Source organism: Cavia porcellus, unplaced genomic scaffold (genome assembly GCF_034190915.1).
Source record: "Cavia porcellus strain 051 isolate PalLab524CR breed Dunkin Hartley unplaced genomic scaffold, mCavPor4.1 scaffold_28, whole genome shotgun sequence".
In the NCBI taxonomy this organism is placed as follows: Eukaryota; Metazoa; Chordata; class Mammalia; order Rodentia; family Caviidae; genus Cavia; species Cavia porcellus.
This window is the reverse complement of record NW_026947511.1, coordinates 51345579-51363880: the sequence shown is the minus strand read 5'-3', so window position 1 is coordinate 51363880 and position 18302 is coordinate 51345579. Positions and strand designations below refer to the sequence as shown.

The window sequence follows — 18302 nt, the reverse complement described above, 5'->3', positions numbered from 1 at the left end:
TGCAAATGCAAGCCCATCCTGAGCAACTGAGCAATTTAGTGAGACCCTATTAAAAACAAAAAAACCCACGAAGGTTGGGACTGTAGCTTAGCTCTGTCCCCAAGACCTAGGCCATCTCCTCCTGAGCCCTTACTGGTGACAGCTGTACGGGACGCCTCTGGGCCTCTGGGCTTGCACCTCACCCTGGAAGCCTGGGTCCCTGAGACAAGGCGGGATGAGGTGTGATTCTGGCCAGGTTTCCTGCCAGGCTCTAAACTCCTTTCTCCACGCTTTTTCCCTTGCCCTGGTGGGCCCAGCTGCTCAGGTACCCGGGCTTCCCACAGTGGTGGGGTGTCCCCTTCAAGGGACGTCCAGGAAAGCTGGACTCTGCCATGCAGGGCAAGAGAGCGTGCTGCCCCCTGCTGGATCTTCAGGCAAAGGCTGCAGCCGTGAGCTGCCCAGAGAGAAATTGGAAGCAGCAGAGGCCTGCATCAGGCCACCCCTGTCCTACCGGGGTGTCCCAGGGGGAAATGGCAGTAGGGGAAGTCTGTGGAGTCCCTAGGAACTGTGTCAAGAAATGGGGAGCCCTTATCTTTTGGGAGCACACTCTGTATTTGCACTTGAGGTTCCTTTAGCTGAACAAAGTGGTTCCCAGATGAACTGTCACGTGGGACTGGGTGGCCAAGGACCACAGCCGTCCAGCTGACCCCACAGCTGTGCAAGCCCCACTCCCCATTCTGTCGACTCTGTGGGACAGGACATGCGGTGTCAGTGACAGCTTTCCAAGTGTTGGTAATGGGGGAGCATTCCAGAGCTGGGGTAGCTCCTCCTGACCCCAGATTTTAGTGTTCACATCAGCTGGTGAGTCTGTCCCCTTCCTGAGGGATTCTCTATACCAGTGGCAGCAAACCTGTGGCACACGTTTTTCTTCTAAGACAAAATGTTCACGTATGAATTGTTTTTTCTAGACTAAAATCTTAGTACTTAGGTTTAATTATAGTCAAACCTTGTAATAAATAAAGGAGCTTGGGGTTGCAGTTTGGGCACTTGACTCTAAAAGGCTCAGCCTGTGCTTCCCCTTAAGGAGGTGCTGAGAAATGAGGTGGAACTTAGACAGGTCCTGCACTGACTCAGGAACCAGCCAGGCTCTAAGTCCTCATGACATTGCCATCCCTGTTAAGCATCTTTTTAAAATTGTTTTTGAAATAGGGCCTTGCTGTATAGATCAGGCTGGTCTAGAACTCAAAGCAATCCTCCTCCCTCAGCCTCAAATGCTGGGATTACAGGCGTGTGCCTCAGTGCTCAGCATCCCTGTCCAGCATCTTGTGCAGAGCACCTCGACCCTTGGGAGGTAAACTTGGGACTATCTCACCTGGAAAAAGTTTCCCTGGAAGACAGTCCAGCCACAAACGGAGGGGTGGGATGCAGACATGTTTTGACCCACAAGGTGCGAGGGTTAGAAATAGAAGTTATAGAAGCAGCTTCCTCAGCCTAGGAATTTTCCACCCGCAGAGCTGTTGGAAAGGCACAGCAAGGCCCTAAGAGGACAAGAGTCTCTGGGCCACCCCAGCCCTTGCCCCTCCCCATGGCAGGCCCTGTGTTTGTTAAATGCTGAAAGGATGCGAGATTTGGTGGCTGTGCTGCACAAGATGCAGGGAGTGGGCATCTCATCTCCAGGGGCATAGCAAGCGCTGAGCATGGAAATCAGGGAACACTGTGAGGGGTGCTGTAGGTTGGCCTCAGAAACCAGCAGAGGAGGTGAGGAGGTGAATGGGATCCTGAGAAGCACTTTATAAACAAAGCTAAAGAGTTGTAAAAAAAAAACAAAAAAAAAACAAACAAAAAAAAAAAACGAGTTGTGAGCAAGACAGGGCACCTGGGCTGGGGTGGCACAGGAAGAGCTGTGGAGGGGACCAGGCCGAGTGCCAGCCCCAGGCATCGGGGTCCAGGGCCAGGGCACAGAGGCGAGAGGGCAAAGCCACCACCTGCAGTTGGTTTCCCAAAGCCAGGTCCTCTGGGGACCCCCACTGTCCTCACTACCAGCCCCTCGGTCCCTGGGCCCTCAGGGGGGTCATGCGACTAGACAGACAGTAGAAAAAATACCTTTTTATTAATTATTAGGAAGAATGCATTCACTTAATGCAGGGTGTGTGGTGAGGGAGCACGTGCACAGGGAGCAGTGGCGGGGATGTGGCCCCCACTGTCACACACAATCAATGTGAGCAGCGACACACACATCACAAACCGAGGCCCTTCGAGGCCCCTCCCGTCCTCCTTCCAGACAGGTCCGTTGTGGACCCTAGAGGCGCCAGGGCATCTGGAAGTGCTGCGCTGGAAGTGGAGTGCAGTGTGTGGCCTCAAAGTTGTGCAGATGCTTCCGGGCCTGAGAAGAGAGTGGAGCCGGCGGGCACACGCTTGGTGGGGAGCAGGGGTCCTGGACCCCTCCTCACCTCCACCCTGGGAGCCCCATGTGTAAGGATTCCTGTCTCATCCTGTTCGTCCACAGTAACCCGCTCACCAGAAACAAAGCCAACTGCTGGCGTCCCTCAGCCTTCATGTCTTCCCCTGCGGACAAAGAGGACGCTGAGCTGAGCCCGGTGGCGCACCCTGCTGGCTCCCTGCCCACCCGGGCCTGGCCCCTTACCCACACTCCAGGGGAAGTCGGGTCCATGCTCTGCCTGGTAGGAGCGCAGCACGGACACACACCAGTCCTCCTCCACCTCCCAGCGGCTGTAGATGGAGGCTGCGAGGGGACAGAGACACCAGTGTCAACGACAGGGAGAGCTGGCCTTGCTGGGCCGAGCCTCCAGGAGCCCTCACCTTCCTCCAGCTGGGAGGAGGCCTCCAGCCACTGCCGAACCACACGGAGGCCCTCCTCGGCCATCACTCTGGGGTACCTGCAGGAGCCAGACGGCTGCAGATCAGGTTGGATTCGGGCCACCCCAGGAGGGAAGGCCCCCAAGTTCCTCCCTCCCAGCTGGCTCCACACTGTGCTCTTTCTGCATCTGATACTCACCGGAACTGCAGGAGCTTCAGCAGGAGGTCGTTGCCTCGGTTGGACATGATGTCTTCGGGGACCCTGAGGAGACAGGATTGTTCTGTAGTGGCAGTGGCTGGGGGCAGTGGTGGCTGGGACAGCTTCCCAGACATTGCTGGGCTGCAGGGGGCCAAGGACCCACTCACGTGGTGGTGATGATCTCATCCTTGGTTCTCCGGATCAGCAGCACTGGGCCCTGGTACCTTAAGGACAGTGGGAAGAGCTCCGCGGGAGCAGGTGGCAGGTGACAAGTAGCTGGCCCCATCCCACCATAGCATCCTTACCCCCAGCTCCCCAGAGGAATGCCCCACCTCTGGCTGAAGGTCGGGCCCTGAGGGGAACCGGGGCTCCCAGGCCTGGAAGGGGCCAAGCAGGGTCACTAGGGGAACGTGGGCAGGGGCCGGGGGCTGGTTTTCCTTGCACAGCTGTGTGGATGAGGTGGGTGCAGAGCTGAGGTGCTGGACTCCTCAAGCCTCACCTGCACAGCTGCTCTGCGTTGTTTAGATTCAGATGCTGCCTCACTGTCCTGGTCACCAGGGCCCCTAGAGGGAGACAGAGATGAAGGCGTGGCACCGGAAAGTGCCTGCTCCCATCCCCAGGGAGACCCCTGCCCCGATGCACTCACTCCAGCTGTCAGGCATGACCTTCAAGGCCAAGGGGACCAGGTCATCGAAGGAAGCATCCAGGACCACCGCACTGATGTCCGGGTAGCACATGGCTGCCCATGTGGCTGGTACCAGGACAAGAGGACGAGGACTGAGGGGCCCGGCCACCCCATCGTCCCTGCATCTCCTCAGCCCTGCTTCTCAGCCAGGCTAGAGACATCAGGAGTGCAGGGGAGACTAAGGCAGAGACATCCCCTTTCCCATCTCCCCACCCAAGCATGGCTCTACTTCTGATGACCAGGCTGCAGGGACAGAGCTCCCTCCACCCCCCCACCCCCCCGCCACTTCCCCAGTCTCTGCCTGACTTCCGACCCCAGGGTGGTCCCCACCTCTCCTGGAGAGGGGCACAAATGTCTGCAGTGGAGGGGGGGGCAGGTGGTACCCGTGAAGCCGCCGATGGACCAGGCGTAGACGATAATGTCCTGAGGCTGGAAGCCCAGGCGGTGGATGGCGAACTGGACCACCACGTCCATGGCATTGGCCTCGTTCTGTGGGAAGGGCACACCCTGCAGGAGGAAGGGCGAAGCTGGCTCATTTGCCACCTATGGTCTCCGACCATCCCTGGCCACCACCTGCAGCACGTGGACGGGCCGAGGTGTTCACAGAGCCCAGCCTCTCCCCACCACACCTGCTCCTTTAGATCCCTCAGCACCTGGGCCCCGGGCTGGCCTTGGAAAGATGCACCCCATTTCCTCCATCCAGTGGCTGACCGGAGTGAGACAGAAAAAGAAAAGGGACACCAGACAGGCTCTCACCGTGCTTCCTGCGAAGCCTGGATGGTTCCAGCCCAGGACTGAGTAGCCAGCTGTCACATAGGAGAAAAAGGGACTGAGACCCGGTGGCCCGAGTCTCCCTCTGTCCCTGGGGGAAAGGATGGCAGAAAAGCCCTCCAGTGCAGGCGTCCCGGATCAGGGAGACAGCAGAGACAGGTGTGTGACTGTGTGGGGGCAGGACAGGACAAGCATGTGGTGAGCCAAGGAACAAGGCAGGGGAGGGGTGTCAGGGTGGACTTTCCCCAGGGAGCAGAGACCCAGCCTCACCCAGAGGGAGAGGTCAGGCCCCAGGTCACCATAGCCTGGAAGCAGAATTCTGTCCCAGGGCTGGACCATGGGCCTACCTTCCAGGGGCGTGGAGACGCAGCCCACCTCGTAGAAGCCTGCGTTCCCCTCACAGCAGATCACCTGTGGAGGAGGCGGGAGAGGGCTGGGGGGCAGTCGCCCAGGTTGGGGGGCAGCCCGAGAAGAGTGGAGCAGGGCAGAGGAAAGGGCAGATCTGTTCCCTCTGAGGGACAGCAATATCCCACAGGATCCACGGACAAAAGGGAAGACTGCAAGTGCCTGGCACACTGGGCGCCCTTGGAGGAGGACGCCCAAGATGAGCTGCTTCAGTGCCTGGCGCAGCGGCCACGTCTCCCCGGAAGCCTCCAGGTGGAGACTCACAGGGGCCGTAGAGCTTCCAATTTTGGTGCTGGGGCCGCATGCAGGGCTCGTGCTGGCTGAGCTGTGCTCTGGCCCTTGCTTGTGTTGACAGCGTGGAGTCTGTTGTGTTTCTGCTGTGCGCCATGCTGACTGCTCCCCCTCCCTCGCTGGGCTCTAATCTATGGTGATGCAGACTCCAGTTCTCTGGTGCCCCAGTAAAAACTGCCCCGGCAGTAAGCAGAGCTGACCCTGGGACCCAGGCCTAGATTCCTGGCCCTGTGCTCTTTTCAGGGCCACTTCATGGAGGGGAGACTCCCTATGTGCCTCAGCTCCATCTTCTGTACGGTGGGCTGGCAGGCCAGTCAGACCTGCTCAGGGATTTTGAGTACGCATCTCAGTCGTGCATCCGAGCAGGCGCTATTAGGGTTGTTATGTTTCGGTTCCTGAATGGCAGCTCCTGCTTCATCTATTTGCCTGTCTTCCTACAGAAACAATGCGGGGTGGAGCTGGGGGGTGAGATTACTCCTTGCCAAGGTGCCACTGAAAAACTGTTGGCAGACTGGGGCCCCAGAACCCCACGAGCCTTCCCATACTCTGTGGGTCCCTTGGATCCTCTTACCAGTTTCTGTCCCTGGGGCTCAGCTGTCCCCCGCCGGTCCACAAACATAGTGTCAATCTCGTTGCCATCACAGGCCAGCAGCTTTGCCCGGCGCCCATTACACTGAGTGGGGAGATGGAGAGCAGCGGGCTGTGAGGGGCCAAGTTCCTTCTGGAGTCAGAGGCCAGCGGGGTGGGCACGGGGCAGCGCTTACCTCCTCCACCAGCCGGGCCTGGCCCTGCAGCAGCACTGGCATGAGGGCCTTCTGGAGTAGGTACACGGAGCCAGGGTACAGCATCCGGCGCCCCAGCGTGTGTGCCACCAAGTAGCTGGGGGGAACACAGGGCAGTGAGCACCCAGCCCTGGGGTAGCCCAGGGCCCATTTGCACCCTAGGCCAACAGTCTGGGGCTTGCATCACCCTTATCTTTCTAGCTTCCCTGCCCTCTTCTAAGACTTAATGAAATAATATATTACCAGGCTAATGAAGATACAAATTTTGTGTTGTGGCCCCGAAACACACAAATAGATGTCCTTCAGCTTACAATGGGGTTAGATCCCCATACGACCACTGAAAGCTGAAAATATGGAACGCTGAAAATGTACATAATGGGCCGAGAAAATAGCTCCATGGCACAAGTGCCTGCCTGGTGAGTACAATGTCCTGAGTTCAAGTCCAGTACCAAGAAAAGAAAATGCATTTACCGCACGTAACACAACATGCACCATAGCTCAGCCACCCAGGACGCTGGGGTACTGTTTACCCCCGACCACGTGGCTGCAGGGCAGCTACGGTTCCCTTCTGCCCAGCCTCTCTGAGAGCATTGTGGTTTATGTCCTCTGGGAACCAAGACTTCAAACTGAAGCCTGGTATAGTGGCACACAATTGTGACCCCAGTACTTAGGGAGACTATGGCAGGAAGGTCACAAAAAGCAGAGTCCCACCTAAGCAACTTAGCAAGACCTGGTCTCAAAATTAAAGAAGAGGAAAAAACCCCAGAACTTAAAAAACTAAATGGATGGGGCTGGGGATTTAGCTCAGGGGCATAAGCACCTACCTGGCAAGTGTGAGGTCATGAGTTCGATCCCTAATACCGATTAAAAAAAAAAAAACCTAAATGGACTAGTGATACGGCTCAGTGATAGATCACCCTTAGATTGTTCTCCAGTATTGGCCCTAAAAAAACCCAAAATATAAGTGTGGCTGGGCATGGGAGAGGCCTCTAGTCTGCTACCTCACAGGCTGAGGAAGGAGGGTCCCTGAAGCCCAGGGTTTGGGGACAGCCTAGGCCACACAGCCATACCTCATCTCAAAAGGACAAAAACTAAAACAACACATTGTGCTAACACCCCGTCACCAATGTGATGATATTTGAGAATGGGGGGTGTCCTCTGGGAGGCAATGAGCTTTAATATCCTTATAACAGAGGCTTCATGGGTGTGGTGGCGCATGATATAACCCCAGCACGTGAAGGGCTGAGGCAGGAGGACCGCTGCAAGTCAGAGGCCAGTGAGTTCAACAGCAGCCCGAACTACACAGCAAGACCCTCCTGTCTCAATAAATAGTAAAGTAAGATAAAATGAAATAAGCTCCAGAGAGCCCTGAGGATACAGCAAGAAGATGCCTCCTAGGAACCAGGAAATGGGACCTTGTCACATACGCCGGTGCTCATGGACTCTGCAGCCACCAGAACCCGGAAATACAATTTCTGTTGTTTGTAAGTTAAAAAGCAAAACAAAGCCACCCAAGGCAAAATAAAACAGAACCCCCTCTAGGTGGGGCAGCACGCCAATAATCAATCCCAGGACTCAGGAGGCTGAGGCAGGGAGATCATGAATTTGACATCAGCCACAGATACATAATGAGTGCAAGGCCAGCTGGGCTACACAGTGAGACCCTGTGTCAAAAAGATCAAACAAAACCCCCCCAAAATTCGGGGCTGGGGATTTAGCTCAGCGGTATAAGCGCTTGCCTTGCAAGCCAGGCAGTCTTGAGTTCGATCCCCAGTACTGATAAAAAGGAAAAAGACAGAAAAAAAAAAAAAAACCCAAAATTCAAAGCATGCCACCAAGGTAAGCTGCGGACCGTACATACGTGATTCTGAGATTCTCACAAAATAATACATCTTATGCACAATAAGTAAAAGCAAAGTCATCACCAAACATGATTCTGTTTACACAGAAACACAACTTTCTAAAAGCCCCATGCAGGACAAGGTGGGTAGCTCAACAGCAAAGCTCCTGCCAAGAGTGTGTGAGATCTTGGATTCAACCCTCAGCAATGCCTACAAAGTCTCCAAATAAGTAACATTTTTAAAAATAATCCTTTTAATATACAGGTAATTGCAAGATTCCCTAGTGGGCCAAGACCCATAGTTTGAAACAAACTGTGGCAAGCTCTGTGGGGGCAGGAACCTCGCTGCACGGCTCTGCCCACTGGACGCCTCAGGGCGGGGCACAGGGCAGGGCTTAGGAGCCACCCAGGTGAGGGCAGTGAACTGCAGGTGTCATCCTGTGAGACCATTCGACACTGCCATCAACCTCGGAGGAGGACCTGTCCCCCAAACACCACCTGGCCCTGCCTGGTACCCCTGCCGCACCCCCCAATCTGGCTTTCCTCTCAGACTCAAAAGCACTGTCCACACCGCCGGGCTATCCCGGAGGCTGCTATCCCGGACAGCTCCAGGGTCTGTTCACTCAGGATGGGAGCTCACTGTCCCCACTTCCAACACCCCCCCTCAGAACTCAGGTTCACCTGACTCCGCCGTGCCCTTGGGCACTCGGGGCAGCTGGAAACCCTTCAGAAATGCCCCCCAGAAGGCAGGCTGCTGGCAGAGACAGGGAAGCAGGGAGCAGCGGGCCAGAGGGGGTCAGAGCTCCGGCAGGCTCCCTTGTCCCCTCCCCACCCCGCAGGCCCCCCCTCTCGGGCAGCCCTGCCTTAGCATCTGGGCTTCTCATTCACTGCCTGTCTGGTGAGCCCAGGCCTCCAAGCCTCCTCCTCACACATCGGCGTGGGCAGGGTGACACACAGTAGCCCAGGACTCGGCTGAGAGTGACGGCTGTCTCAGGATGGAGCCCCCAGTCCGGGCCTTCGCCATCCCCTGCACCCGCCATTGTGATTTCCCACCTGGTGATCTGGCAGGGCAGCTTCTTCACCCGGCTGAGGAAGGTGTCCGCTGTTCCCCGGTGCAGGGGCTCGGGGCGAAGCAGGGCCACACCGCGGCGGGAGGGGCCGCCCCGGGACTCCTTCCTGAGGACAGCAGGAGGACCGGGCCGGGTCAGGAGGACAGGACAGGCTGGCGGCCGGGGAGGAGGGGACGGGGCAGCAGGGCCAGGGCCTCACCGGCTGCTGGGCTCCTCCCAGTGGAAGTCCACCGGCCAGCTCCTGAAGTCGAAGTTGTAGTTGGCCAGCTGCCTCTGTGGTCAGGACAAGGAAGAGAGATCTCAGGGAGGTCTGGGGGCCCCCGATGCGCCAGGGGTCTTGGCTGAGCACTCTGAGGTGACCACAGCCATCAGCCCCAGCCCCTCTCCCACAGGAAACCGGAAGATGGAGCCATGTAGGAGGGCGGCCACGCCGGCTGCTCATGCTCCTCGCCGACCTGATGCTTTCCTGGTTCCCAGAGCAAAGTAAAGTCCCATGGCTGCAAGACAGGGAAGGTGGTCGAAGCCACAGGGCACCCTGTACTTGGGGCTCCTGCCGAGGGAAGCCCTGATGGCCCCATCCTCGCAACCCCTCCTGCCCTCGGCATCACCTGGCTGGCCTTATCTGCACTTCCAGTCACTGCGGCTTGGTCCACACAGCCCAGCCTCACACCCTGCCACCTCCTCCCCCAGCCCCAGAACTCCCAGCTCGCCATTTGGAGGGTTGCTTTGTTTCTTTCTGGCACAGAAATTTTTTTAACATTTTCAAAAATAACTTGACTAAAAGAGAGCAAGAAGAAAATTATACAAATATGGAAATGACAAATCCAAATGAAGAAGAAAAGCCAGTTTCAGCTGGGCTTCATTTGGACCTGCTCTTGCCTCTAGACCAGGCCACTTCTAGGCTCTGGGGTGGTGCATGGGTCACTTGACCTCTTTTTGCCTATATCCTCAGATGCACAAGTGGGAGTAATTATGCCACCTCGCACGCTGGCAGCGAGGGCTAGAAAGGGTACATGTGACACACACACACCTCTGACAGCGGCGCAGCACTGGCAGCATTAAATTACACAGCTCCATAATGGTGGTGTGGAGCAACACTTAATGTGAGGATGGTGGCCACGGCTGTTGGAAGCCAGAAACCCTCTCATGACAGGAGGAAGCTCTATGGGGCACCACAGCCCTTTCTCAACGATAATCATACTCCAGCATCCCCTGCGGGGCTGGCCCCACTGCAAGGACAGCGTGCCCTGGCTTTGCATGGCGCCACGCTGCGTGCCCTCACAGAAATGGGCTGTGCTAGCTAGTGACATGTTTGGTGCACACAGTCAAAATAAACAGAACCGAGCTGCTGTGACAAAAGAAGACCTGTCTAACAGACACGTTCAAATAGTGCCTGTAGATGGAAGCTGGAGGCAGGGAAGGCTGCACTAGCAGAATATCCCACTGGAAGTGGCAAGGAGGACAGGCCATCGATGGAGGGGCAAAGGGGGACAGCAGCAGGCAGCCAGAGACCCGGAGTGGCAGGTGGCAAAGCCGAGCTTCCTCCTGCAGAGGCCAGGGCCCGGCGCTCGGGGCAGCTGAGGAAGCTGCTGGGGGCTCGGTCTGGCGCCTTTCCTGGAACCCCTCACCTTGTTTTCTGCAGACTGGTTCCGATGTGTGGCTTCCAAGATGCTGATGAACTGTCGGTACTGGGGGTTGGTCCAGCGGCCAATGCCTGGCAGAGAGAGGACAGGAAGCAGCATCAGGGACCCTGGCAAGCAGGGTGTTTCAGGGAAACAGCGAGATGGGCAGGAATGCTGTGGAGGAGGAACAGGACAAAAGCGCCCGGGGCCTGTGCTGTGGAAACGGATTTTCCCTGCCCTCCGCAACTGATGACCGGCTGCAGGTTCTTCTCCTTAGTTTCTCCAATCTGTTTCTCCCTAGACTAGCAAGCTCCCACCTCCCAGATGGCTCACCCCGCGTGTTAACACGCGGCCACGCCGCCCGCTGCTACCTCGGGCTCCGTGCTCTCCCCGCCAGGCTTCTGCGGCGCTTCTGTCTGGAGGCTCTCACCCTGCCCTCTGGCTTCGCAGCTCCTGCCCTCACTGGCTAGCTTTGCCACTGCAGCCAAGCACCCTCTATCCTCCTCCCCGTCAACTACTCAGCAGGGTGCCGGCCCCTCAAAGGTCTGTCTGCCTCTGCTTCCTGGGCGCATTATTGTTTCTTTGTTAGTTTGTTTGTGTGTTTACTGAGACAAGGTCTTGCCATGTAGTCTAGGCTGGCCTCAAACTCCCGGCGATCTTCCTCCCGCAGCCTTCCAAGTGCTGGGATGATAGGTATGCACCACCGCACTTGGCCTTGGGGCCATTCTTACTCTCGTCCAATTCCTAAACTTCCTCTCCTGCCTTTATCCTTCCCTCTCTGAAATGCAGACATTCTCTGCATTGCCTGCTCTCTCTGCATCCACTTTCCTTCCCTGCAGAGAAGCCTCCGACCCTAACCTCTCTCCGCCCGGACCTGGCAGGCATGTGCCGGCCGGCAGGCCAGTCCTACCCAAGAGAGACAGGAAATGAGGGCCAGCCCTGCCTCAGGGAGCTGGCCTTCCGCCAGGTGTGAGAGGGACTGAGGAAAGAAAGAAACCAAGGAAACATCAGACAGAAGTCTTGCAGCAAAGACAGTGAAGCCAGGACAAACCAGAACTCTCAGAACCATCAAGGGCAGCACCCCCCAACAGGACGGTAACAAGCCAGTAAAGCACACTGCAGGATGCCCTGTGCGGACCAGTGCCACTTATGCCGAAAATGTAAAATGCACACATAACACTACTAATTTCTAAGTTTTGTGTGTGTGTGTGTGTGTGTGTGTGTGTGTGTGTGTGTGTGTGGTACCATGCATTGAACCCAAGGGCTTCACACTGAACTACTTCTGTAGCCCTTTTTCTTTTGAGACAGTCTTGTTAAATTGCCAAGGCTGAGCTTGGACTCACTGTAATCCTCCTGTCTCAGCCTCCCAAGTCCTGGGATTACAGGCCTGGCAAGAAATATGGACCTCAATAAAACCTCTCCATATGACAACAGTTATTTCTGGTGAAAGACAAGGAGCAGGGGGACTCCAATGGTGTTGCTGACTCAAAATGCTTTAGTAATTCTACAGACAAATGTCACCTGAAGTAGGACCACAGGGGTTTAGCTCAGTGGCACAAGTGCCTGCCTGAAGCAGTACCACAAAATATGAGCAGTTCAGTTCTTTTTGATTGACTTCTTTTTTTTTTTTTTTGTACTGGGGATCAAACTCATGACCTCATACTTGCCAGGCAGGTACTTGTGCCCCTGAGCTAAATCCCCAGCCCTTGTTTACTTTTTGAGACAAAGTCTCGCTCTATAATTCAGGCTCATCTTAAACTCATTCTGTAGCCCAGTGTGACCTCAGACTCAAGATAATCTCCTGCCTCAGCCTCCCCAGTGCAGCAATTATAGACACACACACACACACACACCACTATGACTGACCTAAGCTATTTTTTTTTAATTGTGAGACAGAACATATGCATATAAAACACACATTATGATTTGTTTTAAAATGCAAAGCAGGGCTGGGAATTTAGCTCAGCGGCATAAGCACCTGCCTTGCAAGCGTGTGGTCATGAGTTTGATCCCTGGTTCCGATAAAAAAAAAAAAATGCAAAGCAAGGTGGAAGTGTGGTGCATACCTGCAATCCCAGTACTCTGGGAGGCTAAGACAGGAGGATCGCAAATTCCAGCCTAGCTTGGGCTACTCAGTGACTTGATAAGACTCTGTTTCAAAATCAATAAAAAGGGCTGGGGATGTAGCTCAGTACAAAGGTCCTGGGCTCAATCTCCAGTACCACAAAGGGGAAAGAAAGCAACAGTAACACTTGTGTGACTGTGAGCCAGGTCAAGACAGAAAACAAAGTCAACTCCTGAGCTGCACTTGTCTACCATGCATGTGGTCACTCGCCTGGCTTTCCTGATCACCGTGCTGTGGCTCTCTTTCAGGTCTTAGCCTACGTCCCTTCTGAACTGGATGGAAGGGCAAACTCACTGCATACCTCATTTGTGGCCAGCTTCCTCCACCCAACATTACCTGTGTGGGACTCATTTGCACTAAGGGTAGTTACAGTTTCCTCATTAGCATTACTGTACACTGTTCTGTCTGTAGCTATTAAAAGTCTTCCTGGTTTAGGATTACTACAAACAATGTGGTATGTAATATGCTTCTACATATATATCATTTATTCATGCACAGAAATTTCTGCCCTGTGTGTATGTAGAAGGGAATGGGTGTGTGTATGGTACAGGGTATATTCATCTTTTCTAGAAAACAGCAAACTCCCAATTCCTCACAGTGAATGTAATATTATGTACTAATAAATAGGAAATTTAAAAAAGAAAATAGCAAACTTTTCTGTTAACTGTTTTTTCACACTTACGTCCTAAGCCCCTTACGGACCATCATGCCTTAGACCATTCTCAATTATTCCCCCTCGTGGCTTAGCCTCCAGCTATATTTGTAGAAAGTACTGGACATCTACCCAGGGACAGGTGGATCCAAACTGGCTTCCTTTCACCTACCTCGGAGGCAGGCAACGCCTGCCAGCAGCAGCAGCAATGTCCCCGCATAGTGAGAAAATGGCACCACCTTGGACAAACTCAAGTAACCTGGGAGAGAGAGGGCTGGTGTGAGACGCCCTCCGCAGCCATCCACTCTTCTCCCGACTTCAGCCCAGCCTCCACCCTACCCGGCTCCTCAGCAAAGCGATATCTTCAGCGGGAAAAGGAAGCCAAGCCATCCTCAGGGGCGGGCCTCCTCTTCTCTTCAGGGGTCCACTCATCTGCCAACAACCTGCCCACTCCCTGCCCCACCTCCTTCCAAACCACACTGACCTTTCCTGTACAGGTAGAAGAAGGCGAAGGGAGAGGAGTAATAAGAGATGGACCAGAAGACTGAAGCCTGCAGCAGAGACACAGGGATAGGCAATCAATACACACACACGTGCACACATGCACGCACTCACACACGTGCACACATATGTGTACAAACACATACACATGCACGCACACAAGCCCAGGTCTGCCCCCACAGGCCTATTCTCTGCACAGGGAGAATGACCCAAAGAATAGCAAATCAAGCCCCTATTCTGTGTGTGCCACCGTGCACACAGTGGGCACTCAGTATTTGTTGAAATGTGTTGTGTCAGAGCATAATGGAGGCCAGAAGAACTACATACGGGTTCTGTTGTATTCCTCCAATCGCCCCTAGACATAATTTCATCACATTTTCAAGGCCAGCTTCTCTGTCTACTCAAGTTAATCAAGCCTTTTCAATTGACCCTGCTCAGGACAGCCCCGTCCTGGTCCCCAAGAGATGCGCAAACGTCACCATAGGAACCCTGCCAGAGAGAGCAGCTGTCTCTGCAGCCAAAGAGGTTAGTTGCCAGGGAGGACAGGTCACTGGGGACTGCAGGCCTGAGCACCTGCAGATGGCCCCAGGGTAAACATGTTTTCCTTGGGGCTCAGACTGCCCCAGAGAAAGCCAAGCTACATACCAATGGGGAGCACCAAGGGTGCACACTTGGGAGTGTGTCAGTGTGTACTGTGTCAGATAAGTCTGTACAGAGCCCTGAGCATGCCCACTCCCAGGGACTCTATCTTGTCCCTGGTTCAAGAGGGCAGCTGGGGCTGAAAAGATGCAGAGAGTCGCAGATGCCAGGGCAGACGTACCAGTGCCAGGATGCTGTCTGCATGTTTCTCCAGGGCACGGGGCTGATAATACGTATCCTGCAAAAAATAGATGGTCCCGTTAAGGACCCTACCTGATGACAGGTCCCTCCCTTTCCCTTCGGGAAGCTCTGATATGGGTCCCCTGGTTGGCACCTACCTCCTTGGCTATTTTTCCACCCCTGGCCTTCACACCCTGAGCCTATTTCCCACCCCTGACCAGAAGAACAAACACAAGGGCTGAACTCGGAAGCAAAAATTAGGCGACTTTTGCTCCTTTTCCAGTGAGTATGTACAGAAGGGCAGCGGGGTGGCAGGTGACACTTCTAAGAGACAAGAGCAACCGAAGTAAAAGCAGGTTGATTAAGAAAGAGAATGCGGCCAGGGGTGGGTGGTTGAGAGATCAGGAAACATATTAGAGATTACCAATACAAAGGGAGGAAATATTCAGGGGAACAGCCTGCCACAAGCAGCAGCGTCAGTCAGACGCAAGGGCTCTGGGATCTCCCTCCAGGCTGGGTTTGAGGGTCAGGAAAAGACGATACATGATAGGTAGAAGTCATTTTGAAATTCAAGGCCAGTTACAGGGAAGTTAAGCAGGGCCAGGGAAGGCCCCGAGAGCTACAGAGGAAGAAGACCCTGGGCGCCAGGACGGCGAGGCCCGTCAGCTCCCGCGCCGCGCAGGGTCCCCGCGGGGCTTCGGACTCCACTGAGACCGGCGCGAACCACGACAGCCGGGGTGGGGGTCGGGGGAGCAGTCATGGACTGGCAGTCGGAATGAGAAAGCGGGGATCCAACAGGGCTAAAGAGAGGAGGCAACCGGCCCACGGGCATGACTTGAACCCACGAAGCACAAACGGCGCAGAGTTTTTGGACAACTAGCTTGACAAGCAGACGCCCCCGATTTCCTATAATGGGCACTTCTGGCGAGCAAAGGCCGGCAGACGTCTGGACCGTACCATGTACTCGACCGGGGGGGGAACTTGACTCACCCAGGAGCTGGAAGGGGGATTACTGACTGAAGTTGGAGTCCCGGGGACGCTGGACGGGGCCCTTTCTGAGTCCCTCTCCCGGTAGATTTTGTAGAGCCGGGGACCTAGGACACAGCTCAGCAGCTTCGCCATGGCCCCGGCTCGGGCCGCTGCTCTCCTAGCAGCAGGTCCCCCCGCTGGCCCCGCCTTTGCCTGCCTCTGAGGAGCTGCGTGCCCTTAACGTCAGCACGTACGGGTTCCGCCTCGCGCGGCGTGGAGACATCTTTAGCGCTCCTTGCGAAAGTCTTGGCTCGGTGGGACCTACGAGTACAGCAATGGCCAGAAATTATTTGGAGACGTTTGATGCGGGAAGTTAGGCTGTTGTCAGGGCTATTTTTAAAAAAGTTTCCCTATCCTTTACTTTCGAGCGATAGTAGAAAGATTAGGAGTACTTAACAAGAGCTAGAGAAAATGCAAGATACCGAGAAATAAATGTAATAAAAGAAATGCGTCACAGGGCGTGGTGGCATATGCATTAATCTCAGCACTGGAGAGGCTGAGGCAGAAGGATCGCTGCAAGTTCAAGACCAGCCTGGGGTACAAAGTGAGCTCAAGGCCAGCCTGAACTGCATAGGGAGGCCCTGTCTCAAAGGACAAAAAACAAACAACTCCAGCTTTTTAATGAAGAAAACTATTAAAAGATACTATTAAAGATTATTGGAATAGGTAAATGAAAGCTTGAATAAATGGAGAGCTACATCATGGGGAACAGCGTAGGAAAAGAGCATTGCTAAGATGTATAGAACACTTGTTAAAAGAAAATGACAGGCCAGGCCAGGCAACACTGATACAGAAGAAATGTCACTTCTAACCTACTAGGTGTCAGATGTACCCCGTTTGCGCCCCCACCCCCATTATCAAGGAATCAGTTCCAAAGGACAAAGGAGGTTAAGGGTAGGAAAGTTTCGTTAAGAGAGACAGGAGGGCCCCCCAAAGTGAGCTGACATAGAAGCCACTTTCCAAGTAAGTTTTATAGAGCAGAATCATGAGGTGAGGACAGCATGAGTCAAACTATAATCAACCTATAAGATTATAACTACTGCTCTTAGCCAATGCTGATCCAGTAAGGACGGGAGGCACACAGCAAAGTACATGATGAACGTCGTTAACCGTCGCCTGTCTGTAATTTCTAGCACAGAACAAACACAGTTTTGGAAGGGATGGGTCCAGGTATCCTGGTCACCCACCTGGATGTCTGATGCCTGTCTGGACCTACCGGACCAAGTGTGGTAGTTACAGGATAATTCTCAGGCTTCCGTCTGTCCCTTTGGGAGGCCTGCAGACCTGGCCATTGCACCTTCATCTCAACGCATCTCATCTTCAGGGCGCCTTCAGCGAGTTTCAATGTGTTCTTCTCACCTTCCGCACTGACTCTCTCAAAGGGCCATCCTTGGCGGACTCTCATTAATTTCCATCTAACTTAGCTATCCACAGTAACATGTACCAGCAATTCCAGCTTGGAAGGCTGAGGCAAGAGAATTTCTTTAAGTTCAAGGCCAGCCTGGGCTACATCACGAGCTGACTTCAGGGCTAGCCAGAACTATGTACCAAGACCCTGTTAGTTACACCACTGATTTCTCTGGGTTCACCGAAGAGAATGATTTGTACTGGTATTGTTCAGACAATGAAGGCAGATGCCTTATGCTCTAGGTGAATGATTTGGGGATGACAATGCGCAACATACTTACCCTTGGGATTACCCTTGTTGCCCCTGATTGATGTGCTTTGAAACTTTGTTCTCCTTCTCCTTCTCTGTCTCCTTCTCCTTCTCCTTCTCCTTCTCCTTCTCCTTCTTCTCCTTCTTCTTCTTCTTGTCCTTCTCCTCCTCCTCCTTCTTTTCTTTCTTCTTTCTTTTTATCCTTGAATAAAATGGATTTGAAAAAAAACCCTGTTGTAACACACACACATGCACACGCTGTGCCTATGGCGCAGAGGTTTTGTGACTGAAACGTTTGTAGGAAGAGAATATTGGGGACTGAATCTAGGGACACTGCCGCTGCTCCCCTCGCCCTTTCTATTTCATAAATCGAGCCAAGGTCTTCCTTGTTACTAAGGCTGGCTTGGAACCTGGGACCCTTTTGCCTCCTCATCCCAAGTAGCTGAAATCAAGTAGCTGTGCCTAAAAACCCGCACCACCATGGCCAGCAGGTACTATTCTATGCCTTTTTAAAATTCTGCAAGGCTCAACTCTGTATAATTGTTTTGTTTTGCTTTGTTTTTGTCCTTTTGAAACAGGATGGCACTATGCAGTTCACCCTGGCCTTGAGCTCACTTCGTAGCCAAACTGGGCTCAAACTCCCAATGATCCTCCTGCCTCAGCCTCCTGAGTGCTGGGATTACAGGTGTGAGCCACCATGCCCAGTTTAATATTCTTTTTTTTTTTTTTTTTTTTGTGGTACCGGGGATTGAATCATGACCTTGTGCTTGCCAGGCAGGCGTTTATGGCACTGAGCTAAATCCCTAGCCCTTAATATTCTATTTCTTAGCAATACACAGGTTTGTTTTATTTTTCTTTGTTCCTTATGCCTACATAACACATAAACTCAAGTTTTTCATTGAAGTAAACACGTACCTAAGAAAGTGCACCAAACAAATATATCCGGTCACTGGTACCCAGATCAGAACAAACCATGATAATGTCCAGAGGCCCCCCTGGATTTCTGCCAGTTGCTGTCATCTCCAGGGTTAGCCACTGCCTGAACTGCTCATCCCACA

At 53.9% G+C, this 18302-nt stretch overlaps 1 protein-coding gene across 5 annotated transcripts; it reads right to left on the bottom strand.

Annotated features, from left to right (window-relative positions):
- Window positions 1–2065: 2065 nt before the first annotated feature.
- Abhd16a (abhydrolase domain containing 16A, phospholipase) lies at window positions 2066–15755 on the bottom strand. 5 transcript variants are annotated; one of them, XM_063239179.1, is made up of 20 exons: window positions 15549–15755; window positions 14560–14616; window positions 13723–13789; window positions 13411–13497; window positions 10468–10553; window positions 9039–9112; window positions 8823–8945; window positions 5912–6026; window positions 5719–5820; window positions 4799–4862; window positions 4437–4486; window positions 4064–4187; window positions 3642–3746; window positions 3495–3558; window positions 3163–3219; window positions 2996–3058; window positions 2800–2876; window positions 2624–2722; window positions 2490–2544; window positions 2066–2362 (listed from the first exon to the last, which is right to left on the bottom strand). In XM_063239179.1, exons 1-20 carry the CDS (start codon window positions 15678–15680, stop codon window positions 2116–2118), a joined length of 1848 nt encoding a protein of 615 aa, XP_063095249.1. In that variant the 5' UTR covers window positions 15681–15755; the 3' UTR covers window positions 2066–2115. The 5 variants fall into 5 exon arrangements, with proteins under 5 accessions (XP_063095249.1, XP_003473802.1, XP_013012288.1 ...); XM_003473754.5 differs by having other exon boundaries at window positions 2498–2544; XM_013156835.3 differs by having other exon boundaries at window positions 2071–2362; window positions 2498–2544; window positions 2628–2722.
- Window positions 15756–18302: the final 2547 nt, after the last annotated feature.